The 26,749-nt window shown below is 47.0% G+C and overlaps 1 protein-coding gene across 1 annotated transcript in view; it reads right to left on the reverse strand.

Moving 5' to 3' along the window:
• Positions 1 to 4,776: 4,776 nt before the first annotated feature.
• Positions 4,777 to 26,749, reverse strand: part of EFHD1 (EF-hand domain family member D1) — a 49,275-nt gene continuing 27,302 nt past the window's right edge. The window contains exons 3-4 of the mRNA XM_060241954.1: positions 8,442 to 8,576; positions 4,777 to 6,268 (exon numbers count right to left, since the gene is read on the reverse strand). Of these exons, the coding sequence (XP_060097937.1) occupies positions 6,134 to 6,268; positions 8,442 to 8,576 (270 nt within the window). The 3' untranslated portion in view covers positions 4,777 to 6,133. The remainder of the gene's footprint in view (positions 6,269 to 8,441; positions 8,577 to 26,749) is intronic.

Raw genomic sequence — 26,749 nt, forward strand, 5'->3', positions numbered from 1 at the left:
CTCTTTTCCTTCCCTCTTGTTTCTTTTGCTTCATCGAGGAAGCAGGGGAGTCCAAGTGTTGACGGAGATCCTGCCCCAGCTCTTTTAACATTTCTTGTTTAAGCCATCGCAGCAAATTTGCCTTGGCATCCTCCCCTGAAAGATCGGGGTTCTGAGCCTCCTGCTGAGGGGTCAGTGTTCCTGACAGAAGAGGCAGGTCGAACTCACTGGGGGAATTGCTCTTTGAGCTAGCCGCCATTTCGTCGCTTTCCCACGTCACTGGAAACAAAAGTGAAAGTAGAGGCAATAAGAAAAATAAAAAGGGCGCGAAGAGCCTAAAATGGAAGGCAGCATGCCTTCACTGCGCCCCCTGTCGGGTCTTAAGGTGTCTTCCACTCTTCCCTCAGACCCTTAAACTGCCCCCGTGAAGGGTTTCTCCCCGCTGCCATGCGTTTCACTGCAACGCAGTTTGGGCTCCAGGCAGTTCTGTCTACACCATGCCTCTTCCCGGGGGTTTAGTCGGTCTTCCCGACCATGTCAGGCCCTTTCCCGCTGCGGGGCGACTTACCGCGCTGCAGCTTTTGGGCTCACGCGGCTTTGTGCCGCTTTCCTCCTGCTCTGTTTCTGTCGCATCAGTGAGGAAACGGAGCTCTAGAGGGCTCTGCCGTCTTTGACGATCGGGCCTACTCGCGAGTAGCCCTCTGGCAGCTTGCCCCTCTGCCGGTTTTGTTGGGGACCAACCCCTACGCTCCCGGCCTTCGTTCTTCCTGCTCGTCCGGATCTTCTGCGCTTTTCCCAAAGGTGCTCGGAAGAAAACCGTCCTGCTTCATGCAGGGCCAGGAAAAAACTGGAGAGTTCTGGGAGGTATAGGCCACTCCCCCCTCCGGATCAATTGGAAGACCCGACCCTGTGATGAGGAGGAGGAGCCTATACCCAGTAGTCGGACCGACCCACTGACCAGACCACCGGAGAATGGAATCTAGGAACCTTGGACCAATCTGCCTGGCCCAAGTGTGTCCTTCACACATAATGCTGTGTCATGTCTTGAACAAGATTATAAGAATTTAAATGAAAGGAAAAGTCAAAAATAAGTTAATAACCCTAAACATCTTAAAGCTAAAACATGTAGGTAAACAAAGGAACTTATATTGAAGAGTATTTTTCTACATCCCATCCACCACCTATGCATCTTGCATCAACATTTGAAATACAAAAGCAGATGCATCCCTATTAAGGTTTTGCCCATAAATTTTCATTTAGTATTATGCATCTTGATGAACTTGACTTTCATTTGATGAAAATCTATGCTTCAATAAATCTTTTAATCTTTAATATACCACAAAAGACTTCTTTCAGTTTTCACTGCAAACAGCTATACCACTGGCATTTAACCCTTGCTAATCTTCATCAAGAGAATTGCTATTAGATTTCTACAAGACTGGTACAGCAAGACCAAGCTGCCTGGAAAAAATTACAAGTACAAAAGACAATTCAAGCCTTGCAAAAAAGCAAATGGATAATGAAAAAGATGATGGTACAAATGCCTCTAGAAAGTCCCTCCCTGCTCTGTTTTGAATGATTCTTCCAAACCTGAAATATTCTCTTGAGTTGCCATGATTAAGTAAGAACAGTCATCATATATTATGGAGGAACCAGTCTTGATTTGCATTATATTGCCATTTTTTAAAAAATCCCAGTTTATTCCTAATGTTGTACAGTTCTTCCTGACCTGAAAATAATGGATTTTATCTACCGCATGCTGCTCAAGGAAGGTGGGGAGGGGGGGGAGAAACACATACTTTGACCTGCTCTGGGAAATAACATAAAACCTACTTTTTATTGTTATCCTCCATTCTAACGCTGAATCAAAAGTGGGAAATAACATAAAACCTACTTTTTATTGTTATCCTCCATTCTAATGCTGCATCAAAAGTGGGATATAAATCCAATAAATTATTCCAGAGCAGAAACTACTGGTGCTAGATCACTCTGCATTATTTAAGCCTTTGTGGAGTAGCAGTTACTTTTGAGGAACTTTAGATGCTCTAGAGCAGGGGTCCCCAACCCCTGAGCTGTGGACTGGTAACGGTCTGTGGCCTGTTAGCAACCAGGCCGTGAGTTGTATAATTATTTCATTATATGTGACAATGTAGTAATAATAATAAGACGCCGACATTGGATTGATATCCTGCGCTCCGCTCCAAATTTCAGAATTGCTCTGGCTCATAATCTCCTTTACCTTCCTCCCCTACAACAGATACCCCGTGAGGTGGGTAGAGCTGAGAGAGCTCTTCCCAGAAGCTGCCCTTTCAAGGACAACTCTGCAAGACTGACCTAAGGCCATTCCAGCAGCTGCAAGTGGAAGAGTGAGAAATCAAGCCCAGTTTTCCCAGGTAAGAGTCTGTGCACTTAACCACCACCCAAACAATTGTATCATCCCCAAACCATTGTGCCCTGCCCACCCCCCACCCCCACCCCCCGTTCTGTGGAAAAGTTATCTACCACAAAACTGGTGCCTGGTGTCAAAAAGGCTGGGGACTGCTGCTCTAGAGGAGAAAAATTTCACATAGCATAGTGGGTAAATTGCAAACAATTTCTACAACTGCTAGCCAAAAAGAGAACTTTTAACAGTGCAGATAATTCAAGATGAAGCTGTCTGCCTCAGCTAACCCCTTTCGTTCTTGAGCTTCTCATTTCATTCCTCCTTGCGTAACAGTTGGAGAAGTGTTCTGCTGGGGCAGTAACATGTTTATATCAGTACTCTGCTTAGAGATACTTCAGTAAGTGGCAGTGAAACAAACAGGAATGTGAGCAGCAGAACCTGTACTCATGCTAATATTGCCAGAAGTAAAAGCTGCTGACCCAAGTACAATTCAAAGCTTTACTTTGTCTATAATACTCTCCTGGGTGCACTTGTGGTTTCTTTCTTCCTACTTAGACATTCTTGAAGGCAGTGGCAACTGACAAGGCAGTTTTGAGAACTTTGGCTTGGATCCAACAGATGCTTTCACTGATAGAAGTGGGGTGATTTTTGTACATTCCCTTCTCCAGCTACAGACCTCTAGCTTCCCCTCCTCCCAAAGTTTCTAGGGGTGCCCTATTCTCCAGCAGTAGAATTTCAAAGATCATTCTGAAGGAGTGGGCAGCCGGCAAGGAAGGTCCACTCCACTGACGTGAATCCCTTCCATTACCAGTGATTTTGCACTGGATCTAATTCTTTGTCTTTAGCTTAAAACAAGCATCACAAATACCACACACACACACACACATACAGAGAATCTCTTACACAATACCTCTCAAACTCCATAATGACTCAAAAAATGGCACACTGATCCAGGTCACCAGGAATTTTACCAAACGTGGAAAGAAAATTAATATTTGGATCTCTTGTCACAATCAAAACAATCACTACAACACAAAAAAGGAACACTGAACAGGCCTGTTCATTTTACTTGCTGTAGGTGCTGGTATTTTGTATATCCCACCCCCTTACAGATGTTTATTCACCTATACCTCTGTAGCTTCCCATTGTATGTGCTTATCTCATTTCATCTTGCACTAGGTTTTACACTTTGACTTTCTAACAATAACTGGGAGTCTTTCACAATCTATGCCAAGTGAATCAATTACCCTTTAGGTTGGATCTTGTTTTCAACCAGCTGCTCTTTGTAACATCCATTCACCACCACTGCACATCTTTCTGTTATGTATATAAATTGGCCAGATGAATTTATACTGCTGTGCATTTGATGGAATGAGCTCTGACTCATGAAAACCTGTGCCAGAATAAAGTTGATTGCTCTTTAAGGTGTTCTTGGACAGGTCAGAGGGAACTTTTTTGGGGGGAGGTCAAAGTCAGGAGCCCTGTGGCGCAGAGTGGTAAAGCTGCAGTATTGCAGTCGGAGCCCTCTGCTCATGATCTGAGTTCGATTCCAGCGGAAGCTGGTTCAGGTAGCCGGCTCAAGGTTGACTCATCCTTCCATCCTTCCAAGGTTGGTAAAATGAGTAACCAGCTTGCTGGTGGGAAAGTGTAATGACCGGGGAAGGCAATGGCAAACCACCTCACAAAAAGGTCTGCCGTGAAAACGTTGTGAAAGCAGCGTCACCCCAGTCGGAAACGACTGGTGCTTGCACAGGGGACCCTTCCTTTCCTTTTTCCAAAGTCGGGAGTACCACAGGCCCCCCTCCCCAAAGATTCCTTCTGAGCTCCATTCACACCAGTCCCAACCCAAACATCACATGAAAATAGGTGACCTGATTTACTGAATAGGCCAGTAATCGGTTCTATGTATATCATACATTATTCTTTATATAATACCCTTCCTTGAAGGAGCTCAGGATAGCGTACCTAATCTCTCCCTGCATTTTATCCTCACAACAATCCAGAAAAATAGGCTAGGCTGAGACACACTGATTGGCCCAAAATCACTCTTCCCCCTTTGCTAAGGGATCAATTATTTTACAGCAGCCTAAGTGGCACTGTCCCAGCTCCCTAGGGTAACTAGGCAGGCCCCACAGAATAGCATCCAACCCATACTCTGGGCAGCCTTGGTGAAAATTAATACAATTATTTGATATTTTCAGGGAGTAGTCATTGTGGCTCCCTTGAGCATTAAGGTCAGAATAGTAAACCAAGAGTTTACTCTGTGCAACCACTTTGTACTGTCATTGAAATATTAAAGTACTAGGACTTAAATCTCTTAATTTTGTTGCAAAGTGCAGTTGCATTTTTCAGAGCAGAGATCTAGACCAACAAATTCTGAAGCAGAAGATGGCACAAAAGATTTTAAGCTAGCATTTGGCAAGTTAGAAATGTTTTATTTGTATAACTAAGAAACAGAAGAGAAAAAAAATTCAAACTTTGTAATGTATAAAACATTTATTATAAATACTTTTTGCTAAAAAGTGTGATTTTTATCAAATATAATCTGTGAACTTGCAAATAAAGTTTTAATTGTTTAGCAGTTTTATTGTTTAATGTAAGATGGACTCCCTTTTTGCTATTCCACACTCACAGCTTAGTGTCACAGTGTAAGAAGCTAAAAACTCTAGTGAAAATAAAAACAAGAATGTGGTGTCTGTTACATGGTCTGAGAACAAACTTGAAAAAAGAACTTGACATCCCCCCTCCTGTATATATGCAGACATATATACATGTGTCTGTTCTGAATATAGAACAAGCTGGGTGGACAGTATTAACATGCCACTTCCTTGTTTTGGAACCTAAACTCTATTTCCCTTTCAAAGCAGAAATACTGCCAAACAGAACTGGCAATTTCAATTAGGTAATAACTCCAAAGAAGTAGTTGCATTCTCACACATGACCACAAGAGGGTAGAAGATTTCCAGAGGTGGACAACTGAAGCATCACCAACTATATTACCCACTTTACTGTCAGATTTGTTATTCCCTCCTAACTCTAAAAAGAGACTATGGACCCAACACCAAAGGTGCAATGGAATGCAACCAGAGAGACAGAGTCAGAAAATCTATTGAGACTTGTTTTTTTTGCTTAGAGTAGAGCCTTTATGCTCGCAGGTGAAAAGGTGGCAGCAGCTGCTTGTACCCTAGAATGGCATTGTTTCAAAGTCGAATTATATAAAAAAGGCACTCCTCCCCTACCCCCACTAATGGGACTGCCCCAGAAGCCTGCTTGCTAGGACAGGGAGCACATGGATGGAAATTAGCACACAAATAAACACTTTATATGTAAAAGAAGCACCTGCTCCCCTGGAAGCAATAAATGGTTTGGGGAAATTAATGATGAGCTGAAAGATATACAGAAAGGGAGTGTAACAAAATGATATAACTATGAGGCAGGGACATTCAGAATAAAAAGAGGAAGTAAGCTGTGATTTTCTACCTATCCAAAATGTACTTATTCAGTACCAATGTTTCTTATTAGTTGCTCCAATCTTCTGCCTCAGACCAGCATTAGAATATTTTAATTCTTCAAGGCCATGCCCACTGCAGTAAAGGTCACTTGAACCATTTTTGGCATGATGTAAATGTTACATTTCTGCAACCAGTTTCAGATGTACATTTTTAAAAAGAGCTTCAACTCTGTTACGGTTCCTCTTGAGGTGGGTGTCCAATCTACAGCACAGCTTGTAAGAATGTACACCAGTCTTAGGTGGCAGATGAGCTGCCTCAGTTATTGACTGAATGCCGACTTGAGCTCTCGGAAAGCTGCTCTGCGGTGCTTCCTCTCCTCTTCCTCACGTTTTCGTTCATCCTGTTCTGCTTTGATCTCTGCTTCAAACTTACTGGCTGAAGACAATGCTTGAACCTATAATGCAGTGGTAGAAATGTAAAGAAAAGTCTGTTACTTCTCCAGGACTGCTAAGGTCCGGTAAATTATAACGCAGGCCTGAAGGCACAATTCCTGTAAGAAATTCATAATAACCCATTCCCTCTAAAAGATACCCTGGGCTGTATCCAGGCTAAATTTTATGTTAATTGAATGGAACTTTCCTGCCTGGCCCCCCTCACTGCTGCCCACTGACCTCCACAAAATGTTGCTCCCTGAGGGCAGGGACCCTGAGTGAGGTCTGCAACAGAGAGGGGGGAGCAATGGAAATTGCCAATGAAGTTTGAATCCAATCCTGTGTACATACAGATGTAAAAGGATTTCTGAAGAAATGCAATTTTTCATTGAAGGTTTTAATTTTTTCCCCTCTCTGAGCAGAAAACAGGCAGGAAGGGGAGAAAGTCAACTCAATTACTTTTCAGACTTACTTCAGCCCACCTTCATACACATAATAATAGATCTACCAGGAAAGATAATGGGTGGGTCACACGCTCCCCCTTCTCCAAGCAGGGATCAGAGGTTTGGAGCACTTTAGTCTAGAAAGGCTCCAGGACATCAGGAAAGGCTTCTCTTACCTGGCCTGACCAGGTCAGTGGGAGGAGAAAACGAGAAGATAAAATTCAGGGGAGCAAGGAGCAATGTTCCCTCTAAGATGCAGGGGTCTTGTGAGCTACTGGCATTAAAGTTGTGAGCTACTGCATAAATTATTGTGCTCTGGGGCCATTTTTCCTGAGTTAAAACAAAAATGTGTGAGCTGGAAGCAAAAAATCTGTGAGCTAGCTCACACTCAGCTTAGAGGGAACACTAGCAAGGAGTAAGTTCTCTTTTGTGCTGGTCCATTAGAGGAGACAGATCTGGAACAGGTGGCCATTAGCCACATGGTGCCTGTCAGCTGGAGAAAACGTCAAGGTAATGACAACTCTGTAGAGATCTGTAACTTCCTAAGCTAAGGAGCTTGTCCGACTAACATCTGATAGAGCATGTACAGAGAGAAAGACAGAAGCACTGTGTTTTACTCCTTTTTTTAGACTCTCTTGCTCAATTGGTTTCTTTTTTAAAAAATATAACTTTTGGTGCTGGTAATGGTTCTCTGTACCTCCACTGTCTTGGACATGCTATTTTAAAAGGAGCACCAGGGAGAAGGCTGGCAATTGGCCAATGGCTATTCCTCCAGGGCTGCACAAGGCAGAAATTGTCCCCATGGTGACCAGGTATTGGGCAGTGAAAGACAGAGGCAAGTTCTCAGCACTGGGAAGAGAAGCTAGGGATCTTGACCCTCCCAGTGAGTAATTTCTGCAAACACTGGGTTACAGTGGCGGGTTACCAAAGAGAGAGAAAAGCCTCTTCAGCTGTTGAAAAAAACTTTGGAAGGGCAGGGTAGAACAGGGCCTGCAGGCCAGAGCAGGCCCATTCCACCACAAGATTCATAGCACATTTTTTTCACTTTGGGGTTAGCCAGGCTTCCTCCTGGATTGCAAATGACACATATGCTCATAAGTGAATTGACTAATGAGTTAATTGATTATTTTGCCCCGCCACCAATGTTTCAGGCAGCTTTTCCTCCTTTTATACTTTAAAAATTCTAATATATTTATTAAACTCAATATATTTTCATATACCTGAATAAGAATAAAGCACAATAAACTTTAAAATAGTTGAAAAACTACTCTAGAGAGCAGAAGTGGTTTGCAACATCACTAGTTCCGCTCAAATCTATCATGCTATCGTGGTTCCAAATCTTCAAAAATATGGTTGCATGCTCTCACAGCTTATGGTAACTCTGCTTTATTTTAAAATACAGAAATCATTTACTGACCAGACAGCAGGAATATATTCTTGCTTAATAGCTATCAACTTCTATTAGTCTGAGCTAACAGCCTTAGCTACAAAGAAGCATGACCTGTGTAATGGAGTGGATAGTTCATTGGAGGGGAGGGAGAAGAGATGTCACAGTACCTTAAACTAGCCTGCAAGAAACTAAATTGACTGTACATTACATGTTTTTTAATCCTAAAAATCCACCCATAAGATATGCTTCATAGTATGAAGGCAAACTGGTACTCTAGTCGATGACACTGCAATGACTTATGAAATTCCAATAAGCTTTTGTTTCCTCCTATTTCCAAAGTTCTAATCTTTTTTTTTTTTTTACCTTCGCTTCAAAGAAGTTCTTGGCTCCTTTTACCCCCTCAAGGGCAACATCAATCTCTGAGAGTTTAGCCAAAGCCATCAAGCCACTGTCTTCTTCAAGCTCTCCAGCTGCAGCTTTGTGAAAAATGAGCAGGAACTAAATAAGAAAGAAAGTATGAAAAAGAATTACTTAGAAAGTATAATTGGATGACCCCAATATATAAGCTTGCTGGATGGTGCAATAAACCTGCAAAGGAAACAAGCCAATGGTAAAATTGTATTTTTATTCACTTGGTTACAATAAGACTTTCAGTGCTTCAGCTGCTTAGAAATGGTCCTAGAGCCTGGCTGATTCAAATGAATTAGGTTATATATAAGTGCAGCACTTACTATGGGGCAGGGAACAGCCTACTGTTTCAAGAAGACAAAGCAGAATGAAATGCAATTAAGAACACTGGCCTAGTCAATACACCTTATGTGGCTGGAAATTATGTCTTTGCAACATCCTTTAGCCATCCCTGTGTAGCACTGTTGTATGTCCTCAAATAATAGCAAACCCTCAGGTTCATAAGCAGCCCTAGGTCTTTCAGCAGACGTATTGTGGCACACTAGAGAATCAGAGCACAATTCCTCAGCGTGAGATCAAGCCATGGTCTTCCAAAGCTTGGTAGAAAATCCAAGGGCATCAGCTTTCAAACTGATACCATATTGTTAAAAGATATTGCTTCTGTTTCATGACCCATTATAATCAGCTTTATTCCAGGGACTTACAAATTTTTCATACAGTGGAATCATAGCCCAAGGGGTCACAAAGAGCGCTAACACAAATTGTCAAAAGATTTCTTCCGCTGAACACAGAAGACCTGCAAAGGAAAGCTCAAGCCAAATGCTTTAATATCATGTGCTTTGGATCATAATGCAGTTTCAAATTATATTCTGCAACACATTTAAGCCCTAAATAGTGTAACATCATCATCTCACAAATGAACACAGAATAAGGCTCTAGCATTGATCTTACAAAAGGATAAAGTTAAGACATTCAAATTTCAACTTCCCCACCCACTATGTTGTTGGCAATGATTGCACTGCTCATCTTGTGCAAACTTGCATTCTTTCGCTAGAGGACAGCAGAGTTTCAGGATGCCAGAAACCACATCCAGTTCCTTTCATGAGGAAGTTAGGCATCTGGCAGAACCCTTTGTTCCCAAGCTTCCCCCTTCCCCAGCTGTTTAGCACTGTCGTTCTTCAGAGAAGTTTTAAAAAACTCCAAGTCTCCTGGGGATGGGTGGAAACACATTACAAAACTTCTGGCTGTTTTCAAACTCCAAATGTATGATGGGTGCATTCACCCAACTGATGTTTCAGGAGCAGAGCTCAACAAGTCCTTGAGCTGAATCACATTCTTGAGCCCAAGTCTCTGAGCTGAGACACTGCCATGAAACAGCCATCACTCACCACAGAGGCCAAAAAAGGGGTGATAGCAAAGGGAAGGGCTCTCTGACTTGGAGATCACACCCTGCCTCTGGATTTCTCTCCAAGATCCTAATTTTGTTCCTCACGCTGAGAAACTGACTGAAGTTTCCTTTGTGAACTTAAAGCATATGAAACAAAGTCAGAACATTAATCCATATATTCTAATATTGTTTATGACTAGCAGCAGTTCTCCAGAGTCTTAGGCAGCACTCCCAGTCCAACTGGGAGATGAAGGGAATTGAACCTGGGACCTTCTGCATGAAAGGCAAATGCTCCACCACATGGCCACTTTACCTTCCAAGTTCTACTGATGCCTTGTCATATTGATGAAGAAACACTTTCCATGTTGAAAGAAGCCTGGCACAAGGAGGAGGTCTGGCAATCTCTTAATGATAAAGCTTGTGTAAAAAACTGTGTTTTGTGGGTGAAAACTACTACCACCATCAACATATTTATCTTTCTTGTCTTCCAAGAAGTGCATGATTCTCCCCCTCCTCCATTTTATTTTCACAATCAAAGGGAAGTTAAGACTCAGAGAGCGTAACTGACTCAAGGTTACCCAAGGAGTATATCATAGCTGAGAGGGGTTTGATTTCAGGTCTTAGGTTTATTATCCATTACACTGGGTCCCTCTTTGGATGGGATACCTAGCTGGCACAAAGCTTTATATTTATTTAAATAAGTCCAACTAGCTGGGTGAGCATTTCAGCCAAGACACACACATACAGCAACCGGCAACGATTGACTTCTGGGCAGCATCTCATTTCCACTTCATCACTATTTTCTCTTCCCATTTCCTGAAAGCTCCTATAACAGGCCTAAGGTCACCCCAAGAGCTTCCACAGCAGCCTATAGGCATTTGAACCTGGATCTCCCAGATCCTACTCTGAAACGCTAACGTTACACCACACTGGCTTTCAGCAGTGAGTCATGTGGAGTCACACAAGTCATGTGATATTAGGGTTGCCAAGTCCAACCCCAGAAATATCTGGGGACTTTGGGGGTGGAGCCAGGAGACACTGGGGTGGAGCTAGGGGGGAGGGGGGAAACTGTGCCGGGGAGCGTGGCGAGCCGCCCCGCAGCTGCCGCCTCTTCTCCGCTTGCCGTGGCTGCTCCTCCGAGATGGGCTCAGCTCGGCGCGGCGGCCTCTTCTCTGCTCCTCCGAGATGGGCCTGGCCTCTTCTCCGCTCGCCGTGGCTGGTCCTCCGAGATGGGCTCAGGCTGAACCGCGTAGTTCAAGATTCAGCAATCCACCTCACCCCACTTCAACCAGTGAAAACAGAGTTGGATGAGATCCCCACCCTAGAAGAGACTGTTAAAGCCATCAAGCAACTGAAAAGTGGCAAGGCAGTGGGAGTTGATGGAATCCCACCAGAGATCTGGAAGCATGGGGGCACAGTACTACATAGCACACTTCACAAAGTACTTGTCACCTGCTGGGAACAAGGCAAATTACCACAGGACTTTCGCAATGCAATCATCATCACTCTACACAAGAACAAAGGGGAAAAGTCAGACTGCTCCAACTACCGGGGGATAACCCTGCTCTCCATCGCAGGCAAAATCCTTGCCAGAATACTCCTGAACAGACTGGTGCCCACCATTGCAGAAGAACTCCTCCCAGAGAGCCAGTGCGGCTTCAGAGCTAACAGGAGCACCACCGACATGGTATTTGTTCTCAGGCAGCTCCAAGAGAAATGCAGGGAACAGAACAAGGGTCTATATGTGACTTTTGTCGACCTTACCAAAGCTTTTGATACCGTTAGCAGGAAAGGCCTGTGGCAAATCTTGGAACGTTTAGGATGTCCCCCAAGGTTCCTCAGCATGATCATCCAGCTACATGAAGACCAGCGAGGCCAAGTCAGACACTGCAACGACCTCTCGGAGCCCTTCCCAATAGGCACAGGTGTAAAGCAAGCCTGCGTTCTCGCGCCAACTCTCTTTATGATCTTCTTTAGCATGGTGCTTCAAAGAGCCTCAGTAGATCTAGATGATGACGATGGTGTCTACATCCGCTATCGCACTGATGGCAGCCTGTTCAACCTGAGGCGACTAAAGGCTCACTCCAAGACAATGGAAAAACTTATCCGAGAGCTACTATTTGCTGATGATGCTGCACTCGTCTCCCACTCGGTATCAGCTCTGCAGCATATGATGTCCTGCTTTGCAGAGGCTGCCAAGCTATTCGGCCTAGAAGTTAGTCTGAAGAAGACAGAAGTTCTCCACCAGCCTGCACCCCAGGAAGATTATCACCCTCCCTGCATCACTGTGGGTGAATCAGTTCTGAAGACAGTCCAGCAGTTCAGCTACTTGGAGTGCATCATCTCCTCAGATGCCAAGATCGACAAGGAGATTGACAACAGGCTGGCAAAGGCAAACAGTGCATTTGGCCGACTGCACAAAAGAGTGTGGAGCAACAAGCATCTGAAAAAAGACACAAAGATCAATGTTTACAAAGCGGTTGTGATGACAACCCTCATCTACGGCTCCGAATCGTGGGTTTTATACCATCATCACCTGCGACTCCTTGAGCGCTTTCATCAGCGCTGCCTTCGCACCATCCTCAACATCCACTGGAGTGACTTTGTGACCAACACTAAAGTCCTCAAGCGGGCGGAGGTTACAAGCATCGAGGCACTGCTGTTGAAGACGCAGCTGCGCTGGGCAGGGCATATTTCCAGGATGGAAAACCACCGCCTTCCCAAGATTGCTCTGTATGGCGAACTTTCCACCGGCCATCAAAATAGAGGGGCACCAAAGAAGAGGTACAAGGACTCCTTGAAGAAATCCCTTGGCACCTGTCGCATCAACCATCACCAGTGGTCTGACCTAGCCTCAGATCGCAAAGCATGGAGGCACACCATCCACCAGGCTGTCTCTTCCTTTGAGAACGCATGCATAGCTGGTCTTGAGGACAAAAGGAGATTGAGGAAGAATCGCACTGCTACAGCACCAACCCCAAATCAGACTTTTCCCTGCAGCCACTGTGGCCGGATCTGCCTGTCCCGCATTGGTCTTGTCAGCCACCAGCGAGCCTGCAGCAGACGTGGACTACTGCACCCTTCTTAAATCTTCGTTCGCGAAGTCAAGCCGAGAGAGAGAGAGAGCTTCATATGTTCCTCCTCTTGTATTTGCTTCTTTCCCTCTCTCCCTTTCCTCTTTCCTCTTTCTCCCCACCTCTTCTCTGTCAATCTTTCTCTCTCTTTCTCCTCCCACTCTAATTTTCAGAAAACCACCACAGCTGATTATGCTCCATTAGCTCCACCAGGGCTTGGCTGTGCTGCAGCTGCCCTCTCTGGTCCTGCATTGACCTCTTCATGAACTGATGGGGTCAGTGTCTACTCATGGCTGCCCTTTGTCCTGGAGCTGCAGAGGCAGGGCCTGCAAGAGCCACTGTACCAGCAGCAGTCTCATCATCAGTAGGTCAGCAGCAAATATGGAGGAGGCTGTCTAGAAGCATCCGGTGAGTTGTCTGCACTTGCGCAGATGGTACTTTTTTTAGGGGATTATAAACCTCCCAATGTATTTTTCTAAAGTTTTCAGATTTTTCTGCAAACCTCAGAGGTCCCCACAAGTTTGCTGAACTCTGTTTTCTTTCAATATGGCCCTGGATCCATGGATGTAAGTAATCCCAGATAGGTCCACACTTGACTATTAGAATACAAAGTACACATACACTGTAAGCACAAGTAGCCCATTACATGCAAAAGAATCTGTTCAACTGAATTTAAGCTGTAAGTGCAATATATCTAGTACAGATCCCTAGAGATTTGAGACTTCCTGATGCTTGGTTTGAATCAACAGTAGTCAAATAATTCCCCCCCTTTTCCTACACCACACTCACAAGTAAGCTTCCAAAATGCCTATCACCAGCATGCAGCTTTGAGATAAAATACCATTCTAGTGCAGGGAACATCAGGCCACTGACCAGTGTGGGGGAATGAGAAAGTTCTCAGATCTGTTAGCCCCTGTTTGGCTAACAGAGCAGGAAAATATGCTGTTGTACCAGCTGACACTGTCAACTGAAGGCATGTGAGAATGACTCACTAAACAGCTGGGAACAGATCATAGATGTAAATTGCCAAGTCAATCATATATGCACAGGGACTGGGCTCTGTACAAATAGTAAATGATTTCAGCACACTTTTATCATTTTCATGGCTTTTGGAAAGATACTTAGCAACATCTTTCTGACTTTTAGGAATATTATACACAAGCATAATGTGTTTAGAAATCTGAATTGGGGTTCCTCAGACTCTATAGTGACTCTGTGCTCTTTAGAGAGGGAGTGAAGAAAACCTCACATCACTCTAATGTGAGTAGCTAAGCCAACTGGCTGCCTGGCTGCTTCCAGACAAAATTCAGAGGGCTACTTCTTTTCTTTAAGGCCCCAAACATCTTAGTGCTGGAGCACTTGAAGGACCACCTCCTCCTGTACTGTTCAGCCTTCCAGCAAAGATCCTCACATGGAAATATACTCTATGCATCCTTGCTTGCAGAAGATGGCAGGCAGCAAGCAGAGGCAGGGCTTTTTCACTGGTGGCACTTTGTCTTTGGAGGGCTCCCCAACATTCATCCTCCAGGCCAAAACACTTTAATGAAGGCTTTCAATTTAAAGATTCCATCTTTTCAAGCTGTGTTCTGCTTCTAGCCTGAGGACTGTTTTGTAAACATCATTTTAGGTAGCTAAATCTTTTTGTGCTGCTTTTTACATCCGGCTTGTTTTATTATTCATCATTTTTACTTTGTTGTTTTTATGATTTTGCTGTATTGTTTTTCTTTGTGGACTGCCTTGAACAGGTCTATGTAAGAAGATGACCGTAGATTTATACCCTGGCCTCCTCTCTGAATCAGAGTCTCAGAGTGGCTTACAATCTCCTTTATCTTCCTCCCCTACAACAAACACCCTGTGAGGCAGGTGGGGCTGAGAGAGCTCTCACAGAAGCTGCCCTTTCAAGGACAACTCTGTGAGAGCTATGGCTAACCCAAGGCCATTCCAGCAGCTGCAAGTGGAAGAGTGGGGAATCATCTGGTTCCTCCAGATAAGAGTCTGCATACTTAATCGCTACACCAAACCAGGGACATAGGCATTTTCTAAAAAAATGAATAGAGCAGTGTGATAGAGATTTCCAGTGCGTCTCATATAATGTTTACTTTACAATGAAATTCTCACAAGCAAAGTAGTCATCCCATAAAATTGCAATGCAGATGGATTCCTCTTGAAGTGACCCAGCAGCGCCATATACATAACATGGAGGCCACACACACGTGATATCCTGTTACAAGCTGCACACAGTCAAAGTAAAGTCACAGAGAAGAAATTGCAGTTCCCTCAAATACTGATATATGGAAAAAACAAACCAGACATTCTGCATATACTGTGAATCAACTTCTGTACAGATAGGAGGGGAAAAGCCAGTTACCACGGCTGCTAAATAAAGGCATTATAAGCAGGTGCATTTCTTTACACAGAGCAACTCTGTTCATCTTCAGAGTTGAACTGGAATATTATGGAGCAACTGGTGACATATTGATGGACTTCTGATAGGTGGCAATGTTCAAAATTAACTTTATAAAGCAACCTTTGCAAAAGCGAGGTGGAATAAGTAACCAGTGCAACTGGGAAAAGGCTTAAAAGCTACAGGGATGTGAAATACACATCTTGGAGGATCCCCATTGCTTCTACTTCTCTAGAAGAGGGTGGGAAATTTTTGGAATCAATGTAGAAATCAAGCACCTAACAGACTGTCCTATAATTGCTGGCAGTGTACAATAAGGATAACGCAGAGAGGGTAGCAGAAAACAAGCAAAAACAGGTTGCTTACCTGTAACTGACGATCTTCGAGTGGTCATCTGTGCAGTCACACACATGGGTCTTGCCGCAGGCAACGGATCCGTACCTCGGAGCTCCAATAGCTTGCCTATAGCGTCTTTTGGCGCGCTTTCCTCCCGCCCTGGGGAGCAGGCAGTGACTGCGCATGCCTGGAGCGGGGGGAGAGCGCCCATTCCACTCAGTTTCTTCCAGCCGCCGTTGGCACTGACACTATACCAAGTTAAGCAACGATTACAAGAGGCCAGCAGCGGGGAAGGCTGGGTGGGCGTGTGTGACTGCACAGATGACCACTCGAAGATCGTCAGTTACAGGTAAGCAACCTGTTTATCTTCTTCGTGGTCTCTGTGCAGTCCCACACATGGGTGACTAGCCAGCTAAATGTCCTGGAGGAGGGTGCTGGTAAAAGAAAAAAGTTAGTCACGTAACCCAATCACATCATATTATGCAACATAGAGATGGAAGCGGATGCACTCACCCCTGACTTCAGTGGAAGATGGATCTGAGGACCGCTTGACCGAAGGAGGCGTCACGTCTCGCACGAACGTCTAAGGCGTAATGGGAGACGAACGTGGATGGTGAGGACCACGATGCAGCCGCACAAATGTCCTCTAGGGAGACGCCTTGCAGGAAAGCCGAAGACGTCGAGACCGCTCTAGTAGAGTGGGCCTTAAGACCTTCGGGCAGAGGCTGTTTAGCCAGTTCGTAACACAACCTGATGGCACTAACTACCCATTTAGATAGTCTTTGGGTAGATATTTTGTGTCCTCTGTGAGGATTTCCGTAGGCCACAAACAGATTAGGGTCCTTACGGAAAGGTTGTGTACGATCAAGGTAGAAAGATAAAGCCCTTCTAACGTCCAGAGAATGCAGGGCTCGTTGTCCCTGGTCGGATGGGTTGGAGAAAAACTTTGGTAGAGAAGTTGAAGTCGATAAGTGGAACTGGGAGACAACCTTCGGAAGGAACGCAGGGTCCAGTCGCAGAACAACTTTGTCCTTGTGGAAAATAGTGTAGGGAGGATCGTGGCGGAAGGCGCATAAGTCACTTGCCCGTTTACCTGAGGTAAGGGCTACCAGCAATGCAGTCTTCCAGGAAAGAAGGTTAAGGTCTATGGTAGCCATAGGTTCAAAGGGAACTTTCATCAAGCAGGAAAGGACTAGCGATAAACTCCAAGTCGGGACGAAGGGCTTAACGGGTGGATTGAGGTGCAACATGCCCTTAAGAAAGGACTTAGACAAGGGATGGGAGAACACAGTTTTGCCATCAACCGGGTTATGGAACGCAGAAAATGCAGAAAGGTGAACCTTTAAAGAGGAATAACAGAGTCCTGAATTCTGTAGAGAAAGAAGATAATCAAGGATCAGGTTAAGGGGTGCTGACTCTGGCTGCAGGTGATTAGACGTCGCGAAAGAGCAGAAGCGCTTCCATTTGCGTTGGTACGAAAGTCTAGTGGAAGGCTTCCTTGCGTTGAGGATGATGTTTGCTACCTCTGTGGAGAGGCAGGCGGATGTATTCTCCAGGCTGCCAAGGCCAGAACGCGAGGGTTGTGATGCAGAACCTGACCACTGGCCTGTTATAAAAGATCGCCTGCCGGAGGAAGGCAGTGGTACGTGTGGCGGGACATTTGTAGAAGCCTCGTGAACCACGGTTGCCGAGGCCACCATGGAGCAATAAGGATGCAGTCCGTGCCATCTCGTGCTATCTTTACCAACACCCGTGTCAGAAGGGGGGTTGGTGGGAAGAAGTAGTGAAGAGGACCTGTCCAGCTGTGAAGGAAGGCGTCGTTGCCCCTCCTGGAATAAAAACGAGGACATTTGGCATTCTCCCTGGAAGCAAAGACGTCCACCTTGGGCGTTCCGAAGCATCGGAAGATACGACGAAGGTAGGTCGGATTGATGGACCATTCGTGGTTGTCTATGCGAACCCTGCTGAGGGAGTCGGCCAGAATATTCTCCACACCCGGGAGGTGAATGGCAGTCATGTAAATGTTGTGCTTGACACACCATTCCCAGAGCAGTACGGCTATACGGCACAGGCGGAGGGATCTGGTGCCTCCCTGCTTGTTTATGTAGTAAACTGTTGCCATATTGTCCGTGGAGATCTGAACGTGTCGGTCCCTTATCAGAGGGAGGAACGATTGGAGGGCCCTGTGTACAGCAATCAGTTCTAGGCAGTTTATGTGCATGGCCCTCTCGGGGGGAGTCCAAAGCCCCCTGACGGTCTTGTCCTCTAAGTGGGCTCCCCAACCCCACTTGGAGGCGTCTGTTGTCACGACAGCCATCGGAGGAGTCGGTAGAAACGGCATGCCTGCGAGCAGATTGTCGGGTATAGTCCACCATGTGAGAGATAGAAGTGCTCTCTGTGGGACAGTGAGTAAAACGCTCTGTGGTTGCGCCTGAGGATGGTAGGCTCGTACAATCCAGAGCTGTAGTTGTCGCATCCGTAGCCTGGCAAAGTAAAGGACAGACGTTGTGGCGGCCATGAGGCCCAGCAGGCGTTGGATTGTGAATGCAGACTGACGAGGCTGTTGTTGAACTGACTTGGCTAAGGCAATGATAGTTAGTGCCCGATCCTCGGGGAGGAAGGCACGATGGAGAGAAGTGCGCAGAAGGGCCCCTATGAACTTGAGGTCCTGGGTAGGTGTGAGGTGAGATTTTGAAGCATTCACACGAAGGCCCAGGGATTTCAGAAGGGTGAGAGCTGTGTTGAGGTTGCTCTGCAGTTGATGTTGAGTCGGAGCTATGAAAAGCCAGTCGTCGATATATGGGAAGACTGGTATGTTCCGAATGCGAAGAGCAGCTGCCACCACTGCCATGCACTTGGTGAAAACGCGGGGTGCAGTGGAGAGGCCGAATGGCAGGGACACATATTGGAAATGGTCCTGGCCCATGGCGAATCGCAGATACCTCCGATGTTGAGGTCGAATGGTCACATGGAAGTAAGCGTCCTGAAGATCTAGAGAAGCCATCCAGGAATTTCTGGGAATAAGGGGCAAGATGGACTGCAGGGAGATCATTCTGAACTTCCTGTATTCGATGTGCCGGTTGAGGTTTCGCAGATCTAGAATGGGACGCTTGCCTCCATCCCTCTTGGGGACCAGAAAGTATCTCGAATAGAAGCCTGTCCCTCGATGTTGAGGAGGGACGGGTTCTATGGCATTTTTCTGGAGCAAGTCCAGAATTTCCTGATGGAGGAGTGTAGACGGGGGGGTAGCAATGAAGTAGTGGTGGCGAGGTGGAGAAATGAACTCGATTGCGTAACCTAGGCGCACGATGGTCAGCACCCAGGAGTCGGTTGTGATCAAGTTCCAAGTGGGAAGGAACGGAAGGAGACGTGTGCTGTAAGCCGGTGGGGTTTGGAGAGCAAGTGGGTTTTTGAAAGAGTCAAAGAGACTGCTTAGTCTGGAGGGAGGCCTTCTTGGTTTGTTGGGGCTTAGGTCTCTGTTGGAAATGAGGTTTTTGTTGTGGACCCTTTCGCCTCCAGTAGTCACTTTGTTTTGGTGACCGTTGTCGTTTTGGAAATGATGGTCTCCAAGTTTTCGATCGATTGAACTGCTGGGAGTTTGGTTGGGAAACTCCCAGGCGTTTGGCGCGTTTGCGGCCAACGTCAACAGAGGTTAGCACTTCGTCCGTGGACGCATGGAAGAGGCCTAGGCCGTCGAAGGGGAGGTCCTCTATCTTCTGCTTGATGTCGGGCTGCAAGTTAGTAGAACGCAGCCAGGCATGACGGCGCAAGGCGACGGAGGAGGCGAAGACCCTCGAAGAGCAGGAAACAGCATGTCGTACGGTGTTTATCTGCTGTTTGGAGACTCTGGACAATTCTGACACCAAATTGGAGGCCGTTCTCTGAGAGGTTTCAGGGAGAGAAGGGATCAAGGGTGTGAATTGATTGGCTAGACTGAAGACATAGGCAGAAAAGTAAGCCAAGTAATTGTTGAGTTTAGAATTGGTAGAGGCCAGAGTAAATAACTTCCGTGCCAAAGTATCCAGTTTTCTCCCTTCGCGATCTGGTGGTGTAGGGTGTCGTGAGGGCTTGGCCTTAGTGGCAGAATGAACTATAATAGAGTTGGGCGCTGGGTGAGTCGCCAAGAATTTAGCATCCGGGGCATGAACCCTGTAGAGCGAGTCAAATCGTTTGGAGGTAGGTGGGACAGAGGCCGGCTTGTCCCACGCCTCTCGCAACCCTTCAAGATGTACAGGTAGCATCGGGAGAAGCGACCCTGGTGGGAAGTCAGCTTGTACTAAGTCATGTACAATGTCCGAAACTTTAGGAGAGTCAGACGGCAAGGCAATTTGGAGAGCGTCAGCCATCGTGGTGATGAGATTTAGATATGCTTTGGAAGCATCTGATGGTGAAAGGCGCAGCTGTGGTGCAGACTCCGAGGCAACAGAGGCAGGGTGGTCCTCCGAATCCGATGAAAGGGAGGATTCCCGATCAGACTGGGAGTCGTCAACATTGGAAGAGTGGTGCGGTGCGATCGATTCCGAGGCCGAAGCCCGAAGCTTAGGAGCGTGAGTGTCCTGGGCTGGTCGAGTCGGAGAAATCCGGATGGGAACCGTCGGGGCTCCGGGGGGGATGGTACCGGGTTTATTTAGGTCCCGAGGGCGATCAGGAACTGGAGACGGAGCCGACTGCCGAGGGAGGTGATCGGATTCTCGAAGCTCGGAGAAGTCTCGGAGTCGATCGACGTCACGGGGTCGAGAAGAGTCTCGGATTGGAGGAAGGTCTCGGAGCCGACCGTATGCTCGGGTTCGGTGAGAATCATATGCTCGGGTTCGAGGAGAGTCGTCATAGCGGATCCGAGGGGTAACGACATCACGACCCAGGTCTAGATATCTGGAGCGGTGAGTACCCTCGTAGGAAGGAGAACGAGATAGGCGATGACGAGACCTAACCCTTGGTGAAGGCGATCGTGACTGAGAAGAGTAGTCGTAGCGCGGACGAGATGAATAGTCGAGGTGCGGGCGCGCATACGGGTCATACCGGTCATAGTAGGCGGAGGAGCCGGAATCGCGGTGTCTACGCGGGGAGCGAGAGCGAAACCGAGGAGGCATAGGCGTCGGGGAACGTGATCGAATCCGACGCGGTATGGGCTGGGTCTCTGGAGAACGCGAACAAAGTCGGTGAGTAGAGCTTTGGGTTGCTGAATCCCTATACAGGGGGGAAAGTGCGACATCCTGGAAGGATCCGAGTCGAAGTGAAGACTTCGCGTAGTGTTGAGTAGGATCGGATGGGTCGGGTTCCAAAAAGTCAGACGGAACCACGCTGCGGACTGACGGTGAGCGAGACTGAATAGGAATCACCTCTACGGCCGTAGAAGAATGAGGAGTGAGCTGCGGCATGTCAGTGATTACATCTGACGGAGCCGAGAGTTCTGACGGAAGCAGGAGTTGAGCGGTCAAGGTTGAGGCATCCATAGGGTCAGGAGCCGAAGTCGAGGCCCGATGCGGGTGCGAGGTCGGGTGCGACTCGGTCGGGTGCGACTCGTAAGACTTCCTCGGAGTCGAATCAGTCGCTTTCGAGTGACGTGGTGCTTTCGGTGCCAAATCCTCGGAGCCCGAGTGACGCGATTTTTTTGAAGACTTATGGCCGGTCCCGGCGTGCTTCGAAATTTTCTTTGCGGACTTGTGCGTCTGCTTTTGAGAGAGAGGCACGTCCGAAGTGGCCGAATCTCCCGCTCTAGGTGGGGGAGGCGGCGAGGCAGACGCGGGCATCGCCCGCAAAAACAGTTCAAGCAGAAAGCTCCGGAGCCTTGCTGCACGATTTTTACGAGCCTGTTTCCCGAAATTCGCACAATGTGCGCAGGAGTCGACCCGGTGGGCTTCTCCAAGGCAGAAGAGGCAATGGCTGTGGCCGTCAGTGGTGGGGATCTTAGCCCCACAGCGCCTGCACTTTTTGAACGTAACCTTCCCTTCCATGCGCTCCGGACAAGGGAGGGGAGGGAGGGAAAGAAAAGGGGAAAGGAAGCGCAGAAACGGATTTTTTTTTTTTTGTATTTTTAGGGACGAAAAATAGTAAGGAATAAAAAGGCGAGGTGAATACGATACCAGATGGAGATAAGAATGGAGAAGAAAGCGAGCTAAGGAGGAAACGCAGCGAGGTAGGTGATGTCCGGGCGGCGGTAGGGAAGAAACTGAGTGGAATGGGCGCTCTCCCCCCGCTCCAGGCATGCGCAGTCGCTGCCTGCTCCCCAGGGCGGGAGGAAAGCGCGCCAAAAGACGCTATAGGCAAGCTATTGGAGCTCCGAGGTACGGATCCGTTGCCTGCGGCAAGACCCATGTGTGGGACTGCACAGAGACCACGAAGAAGATCTGCAAGTTTCACAACAAACACAGCATTTTCTAGCTCTATTCAGACAACACAAACAAACTTTGATCATAACGAGAACTTGCAGATATGAATATTGATAACTGCTTACTATTTCTGCTCCAAGAGCTACATAAGGATACATACGCTCAAGTCAGAGTCGGAACCTCTGGCTCCCTCACTGATAGAATTCCGATTTGGAAGGGGGTGAAGCAGGGTTGTGTGCTGGGCCCCTTCTTATTCAACCTCTATTAACAGCATAGTTGAGAGCCTCTCAGGACCTCAGTTCACTCCCCCCCCCCCCACTCACACACTTTGGGCCATCAAAAGATTTCTGTTCTACTTTACACTGATGATATGGTCCTAATTTCGCTGATGAAAATTGGTCTGAAGAGATTACTGCATCAGCTAGGGACCTTTTGCAAAGAAGAAGCTCTCTCTATCAACTATGACAAGACCAAAGTAATGGTTTTCAGGAAAAAAGGCCATAATTTCCACCTGGAACATTTTGGGCAACCCTATAAAATAGTGTAACTCATTTAAGTATCTTGGTATCACATTTAAGGAGACTCTTAACTGGTCCTCTCACGTTGTATCAATTAAATCATCTGCACTTAGATTGTTCTCAGTTTTTACTTTTCTAGGGGTAGTCGCCTTATAGATCCTGTTCTGAAACTATACAAGAGTAAGGTCATACCCCACGTTCTGTATGGAGCTGAAGTGTGTGGATGGAATAATGCCAACTTAGCTAGCCTTGAAGTAGTTCAGAATCAATTTTTATGGCGTATCTTAGCACTTCCCAAGGGGTCCCCTGCTGCTTTGATGAGATCTGAAACTGGTATCCCTTCTCTTATGGCTCAGGTGCACTTAATAATCATTAGATATTGGGAAAGGGTTGAAAATTCAAGATTTAATTCCCTTAGCAATCAGTCTTTCAATCTTCTGTTACCGAAAGACCCTCAGCACCTTGAGTTTATTAATAGCATATGCTCAAGATACCTTACCCCTGATGACCTCTTGGGACCCACAACTGACAAATCCCATCTTAGAAAATAGATATTTGACTCTGATACCCGACTAGATCATACCTTAATATTAAAATCGAAAACAGCACCATGATACAAATTAATTAAACTGGAACACACAAGATCTCCATACTTAGTTACCATTTCTAATCATGTTCTTAGAGTGAACTTTACCCCCTTATGATTCCAGTCAATGCCAACAGCAGTCATGGAAGGTCATTTTAACCAAACTCCAGTGGCCCAACGTTTATGCATTTGCTGTTCTCATGCAATTGAGGACTTACCTCATTACTTACTTTTCTGTGTGCTCTATTCCAGTCCAAGGGCTAAATTTTTAGATTCTGTCAGGCCTAAGTGCTTATTCAGTGGAGGAAAAAAAAGTATTTCTTTTATTTGATATTGATGCTTTGTCTCCCAGAAAGTTTCAGTCTTTGCCCTTGCAGCAAAGAAAATACATGCCAAGGCAGCAATGTGAAGGGATAACTTTTAGATCTATGTCTACATCTTTATTGTTATTGCCATTGTATTGCATTCGTTGCTATACCCTTGTTATACCTTACACGATACTTCGTATGTTTTAACTTTTAGTCTACTTTCCTTTCTCTTGAGACTTTTGTAGATTTGTAACAGCCAATGGCTAATTACAATAAATGAACTGAACTGAACTCATAATGAGAACTCTGTTTAATGTCGGGTTCACATACAACCTCCATGTAATGCACAGACCCAAGATAGAATATTCCTGGTTTAGGAAAAGCGCAGTCTAACCATGTTATTATTATAATAATAATAATAATAATAATAATAATAATAATAATAATAATAATAATAATAATAATAATTTTTATTTGTATCCCGCCCTCCCCGCCTAGGCAGGCTCAGGGCGGCTAACAACAAATTCAATAAAATTATACAATATATGATAAGTTTAAAACAGCATTTAAATTATACAGTAATTTAAAACAACAATATCTAAAAAAACAATATCTAAAAAAGTTGTCTGAGTCGTTCCATAATTTAAACGGTGGTGGTCTTCCTGATGTTATTCTGTACATTTATATAATGGCAGAGGTCACTAGATAAAATCGTTGGTGGATTAAACAGCCATCTTATCAGCGGTCTACAAAGGCCTGCATGAAAAGAATGGTCTTACAGGCCCTGCGGAATTGGTCTAAATTCCGCAGGGCCCGTACCTCCTCTGATTCCAAAGGCACGGGGCTGTAACAGAGAAGGCCCGTGCCCGGGTACTCTGTAATTTTGCCTCCTTTGGCCCAGGGATAGTCAGCATGTTCTTCCCTGCTGACCTCAGTGCTCTTTGGGGCTCGTATGGGGAGAAACGGTCCCTCAGGTAGGCAGGTCCTCGGCCATATAGGGCTTTAAAGGTGATAACCGGCACTTTGTATCGGACCCGGTATGTAACTGGCAGCCAGTGCAGTTCACGCAGTCCTGGCTGTATATGCTCCCATTTCGGGAGTCCTAATAACAGCCTGGCCGCTGCGTTCTGCACTAGCTGCAGCTTCCGGGTTCGACACAAAGGCAGCCCCATGTAGAGGGCATTGCAGTAATCCAGTCTTGAGGTGACCGTCGCATGGATCACTGTTGCCAGGTCCCGGCGCTCCAGGAAAGGAGCCAACTGCCTTGCCCGCTTCAAGTGGAAAAATGCCGACTTGGCAGTGGCCGCTACCTGGGCCTCCATTGATAGTGAAGGCTCCAGTAGGACTCCCAGGCTCTTGACCCGGCCCGCCGCTTTCAGCGGCGCACCGTCAAAAACCGGGAGAGGTATTTCCCTTCCCAGAGCACCGCGCCCCACGCAAAGGACCTCTGTCTTCGTCGGGTTCAGCTTCAACCCACTCAGCCTAAGCCAAGTTGCCACGGCCTGCAGTGCCTGGTCTAAATTCACTGGGACGCAGTCAGGCCATCCATCCATTAGCAGATAGAGCTGGGTGTCATCCGCATATTGATGACAACCCAGTCCAAAACTCCGGGCAATCTGGGCAAGGGGGCGCATGTAGATATTAAATAACATCGGGGAGAGAACTGCTCCCCGAGGCACCCCACAATCTAGTGTGCGCCTCCGGGAAAGCTCACCCCCGATTGCCAGCCTTTGTCCCCAACCTTTGAAGAAGGAGGAAAGCCATTGTAAGGCCAGCCCCCTGACCCCTATGTCGGCGAGGCGGCGGGTCAGTAGCCGATGGTCGACTATGTTGAACGCTGCTGACAGGTCTAACAGCATCAGCACTGCCACGCCACCTCGATCCAGTTGCCGCTGGAGGTCATCTGCCAAGGCGACCAGCACTGTCTCCGTCCCGTGGCCCGGGCGAAAGCCGGACTGGCAAGGGTCTAGGACAGAAGCGTCATCCAGAAACCCCTGTAGTTGCAGCGCCACTGCCCTCTCAATAATTTTACCTAAAAACGGTAAATTAGAGACCGGTCGGTAATTTGCCAATTCGGCCGGGTCTGCTGTACATTTTTTCAGGAGGGGGCGGACCAAAGCCTCTTTCAGAGGTGATGGAAAACGCCCCTCCGAGAGGGATCTATTTATTATGTCCCGTAAAGGACATCTAAGCTCCCTCTGGCAAGCTTTAATCAGCCAGGAGGGGCAAGGGTCCAAATCGCAAGTTGTTGGGCGCGCAACAGAGAGAATTCCGTCGACTTCCTCCAGGCTGAGCGGGTCAAACCGACCCAACTCCAAACCCGAAGACAGGCACGGACAAGTTCCCGTACTGCATCCAATGTGATAGGCAGGTCTTGGCGGAGCTACGTGATTTTATCTGCAAAATATTTCGCAAAAGCCTCACAGCCTATCTCTAATTCCCTAATATTTGGTTTGCCTTGAGGCAATGTAGTAAGATCTCCAATTATTCTAAATAATTGTGCCGGGCGCGAATTTGCAGATGCAATCTTGGCTGCAAAGTAATCTTTCTTTGCCGCCTTGACTGCCATCTCATAAGACTTCATAAACGTTCTATAAGATGTTCTCGTCGCTTCGTCCCGAGTATGCCGCCACTGCCTCTCTAGTCGTCTGAGCCCCTGTTTCAGCCGGCGTAGCTCCAGGGTATACCATGGAGCCAGCCTCCTGCGAGGGCGCAGAGGACGTCGAGGTGCGATCTCGTTGATAGCCCTGGTTAGCTGGCCTTGCCAGGCCTCCACCAGGTCATCGAGGGAATCGCCAGGGGACCAGGGATCCCCCAGTGCCATTTGGAACCATTCCGGGTCCATCAGGCTCCGGGGGCAAGCCAAAATAGGCTCTCCGCCCATACAGGGTTGGGGTGGCATCCCCACACGGGCCTTGAGGGCTAGGTGATCCGACCATGGTACCGCTTCTACCGCGATATCGTTCACCGAAATCCCGGACGCAAAGATCAGGTCTAACATGTGCCTGGTGCGTGGATGTCGTAACAAATTGAGAGAGTCCCAGTGTCGCCATGGAAGACACTAGGTCCATCGCCTGAGTGGAGGCCGAGTTGTCGGCATGGACGTTGAAATCACCCAGGCCCTGGGTACTCCAACGCCCAGCTCGCCACAGCCTCCATCAGGGATGGTAAGGTGCTGGCCGGTGCGTTAGGCGGACGGTACACCAGCCAGATCGCCAACCCCTCTCCGACATCCCACGCCAGACCAGCACATTCAATGCCCTCGATCTTTGGGCCCGGGAGAGCCCGGAAGGAGTAACCCTCCCGTATGAATAATGCCAC

This window comes from Heteronotia binoei, chromosome 6 (assembly GCF_032191835.1).
Source record: "Heteronotia binoei isolate CCM8104 ecotype False Entrance Well chromosome 6, APGP_CSIRO_Hbin_v1, whole genome shotgun sequence".
Taxonomy (NCBI): Eukaryota; Metazoa; Chordata; class Lepidosauria; order Squamata; family Gekkonidae; genus Heteronotia; species Heteronotia binoei.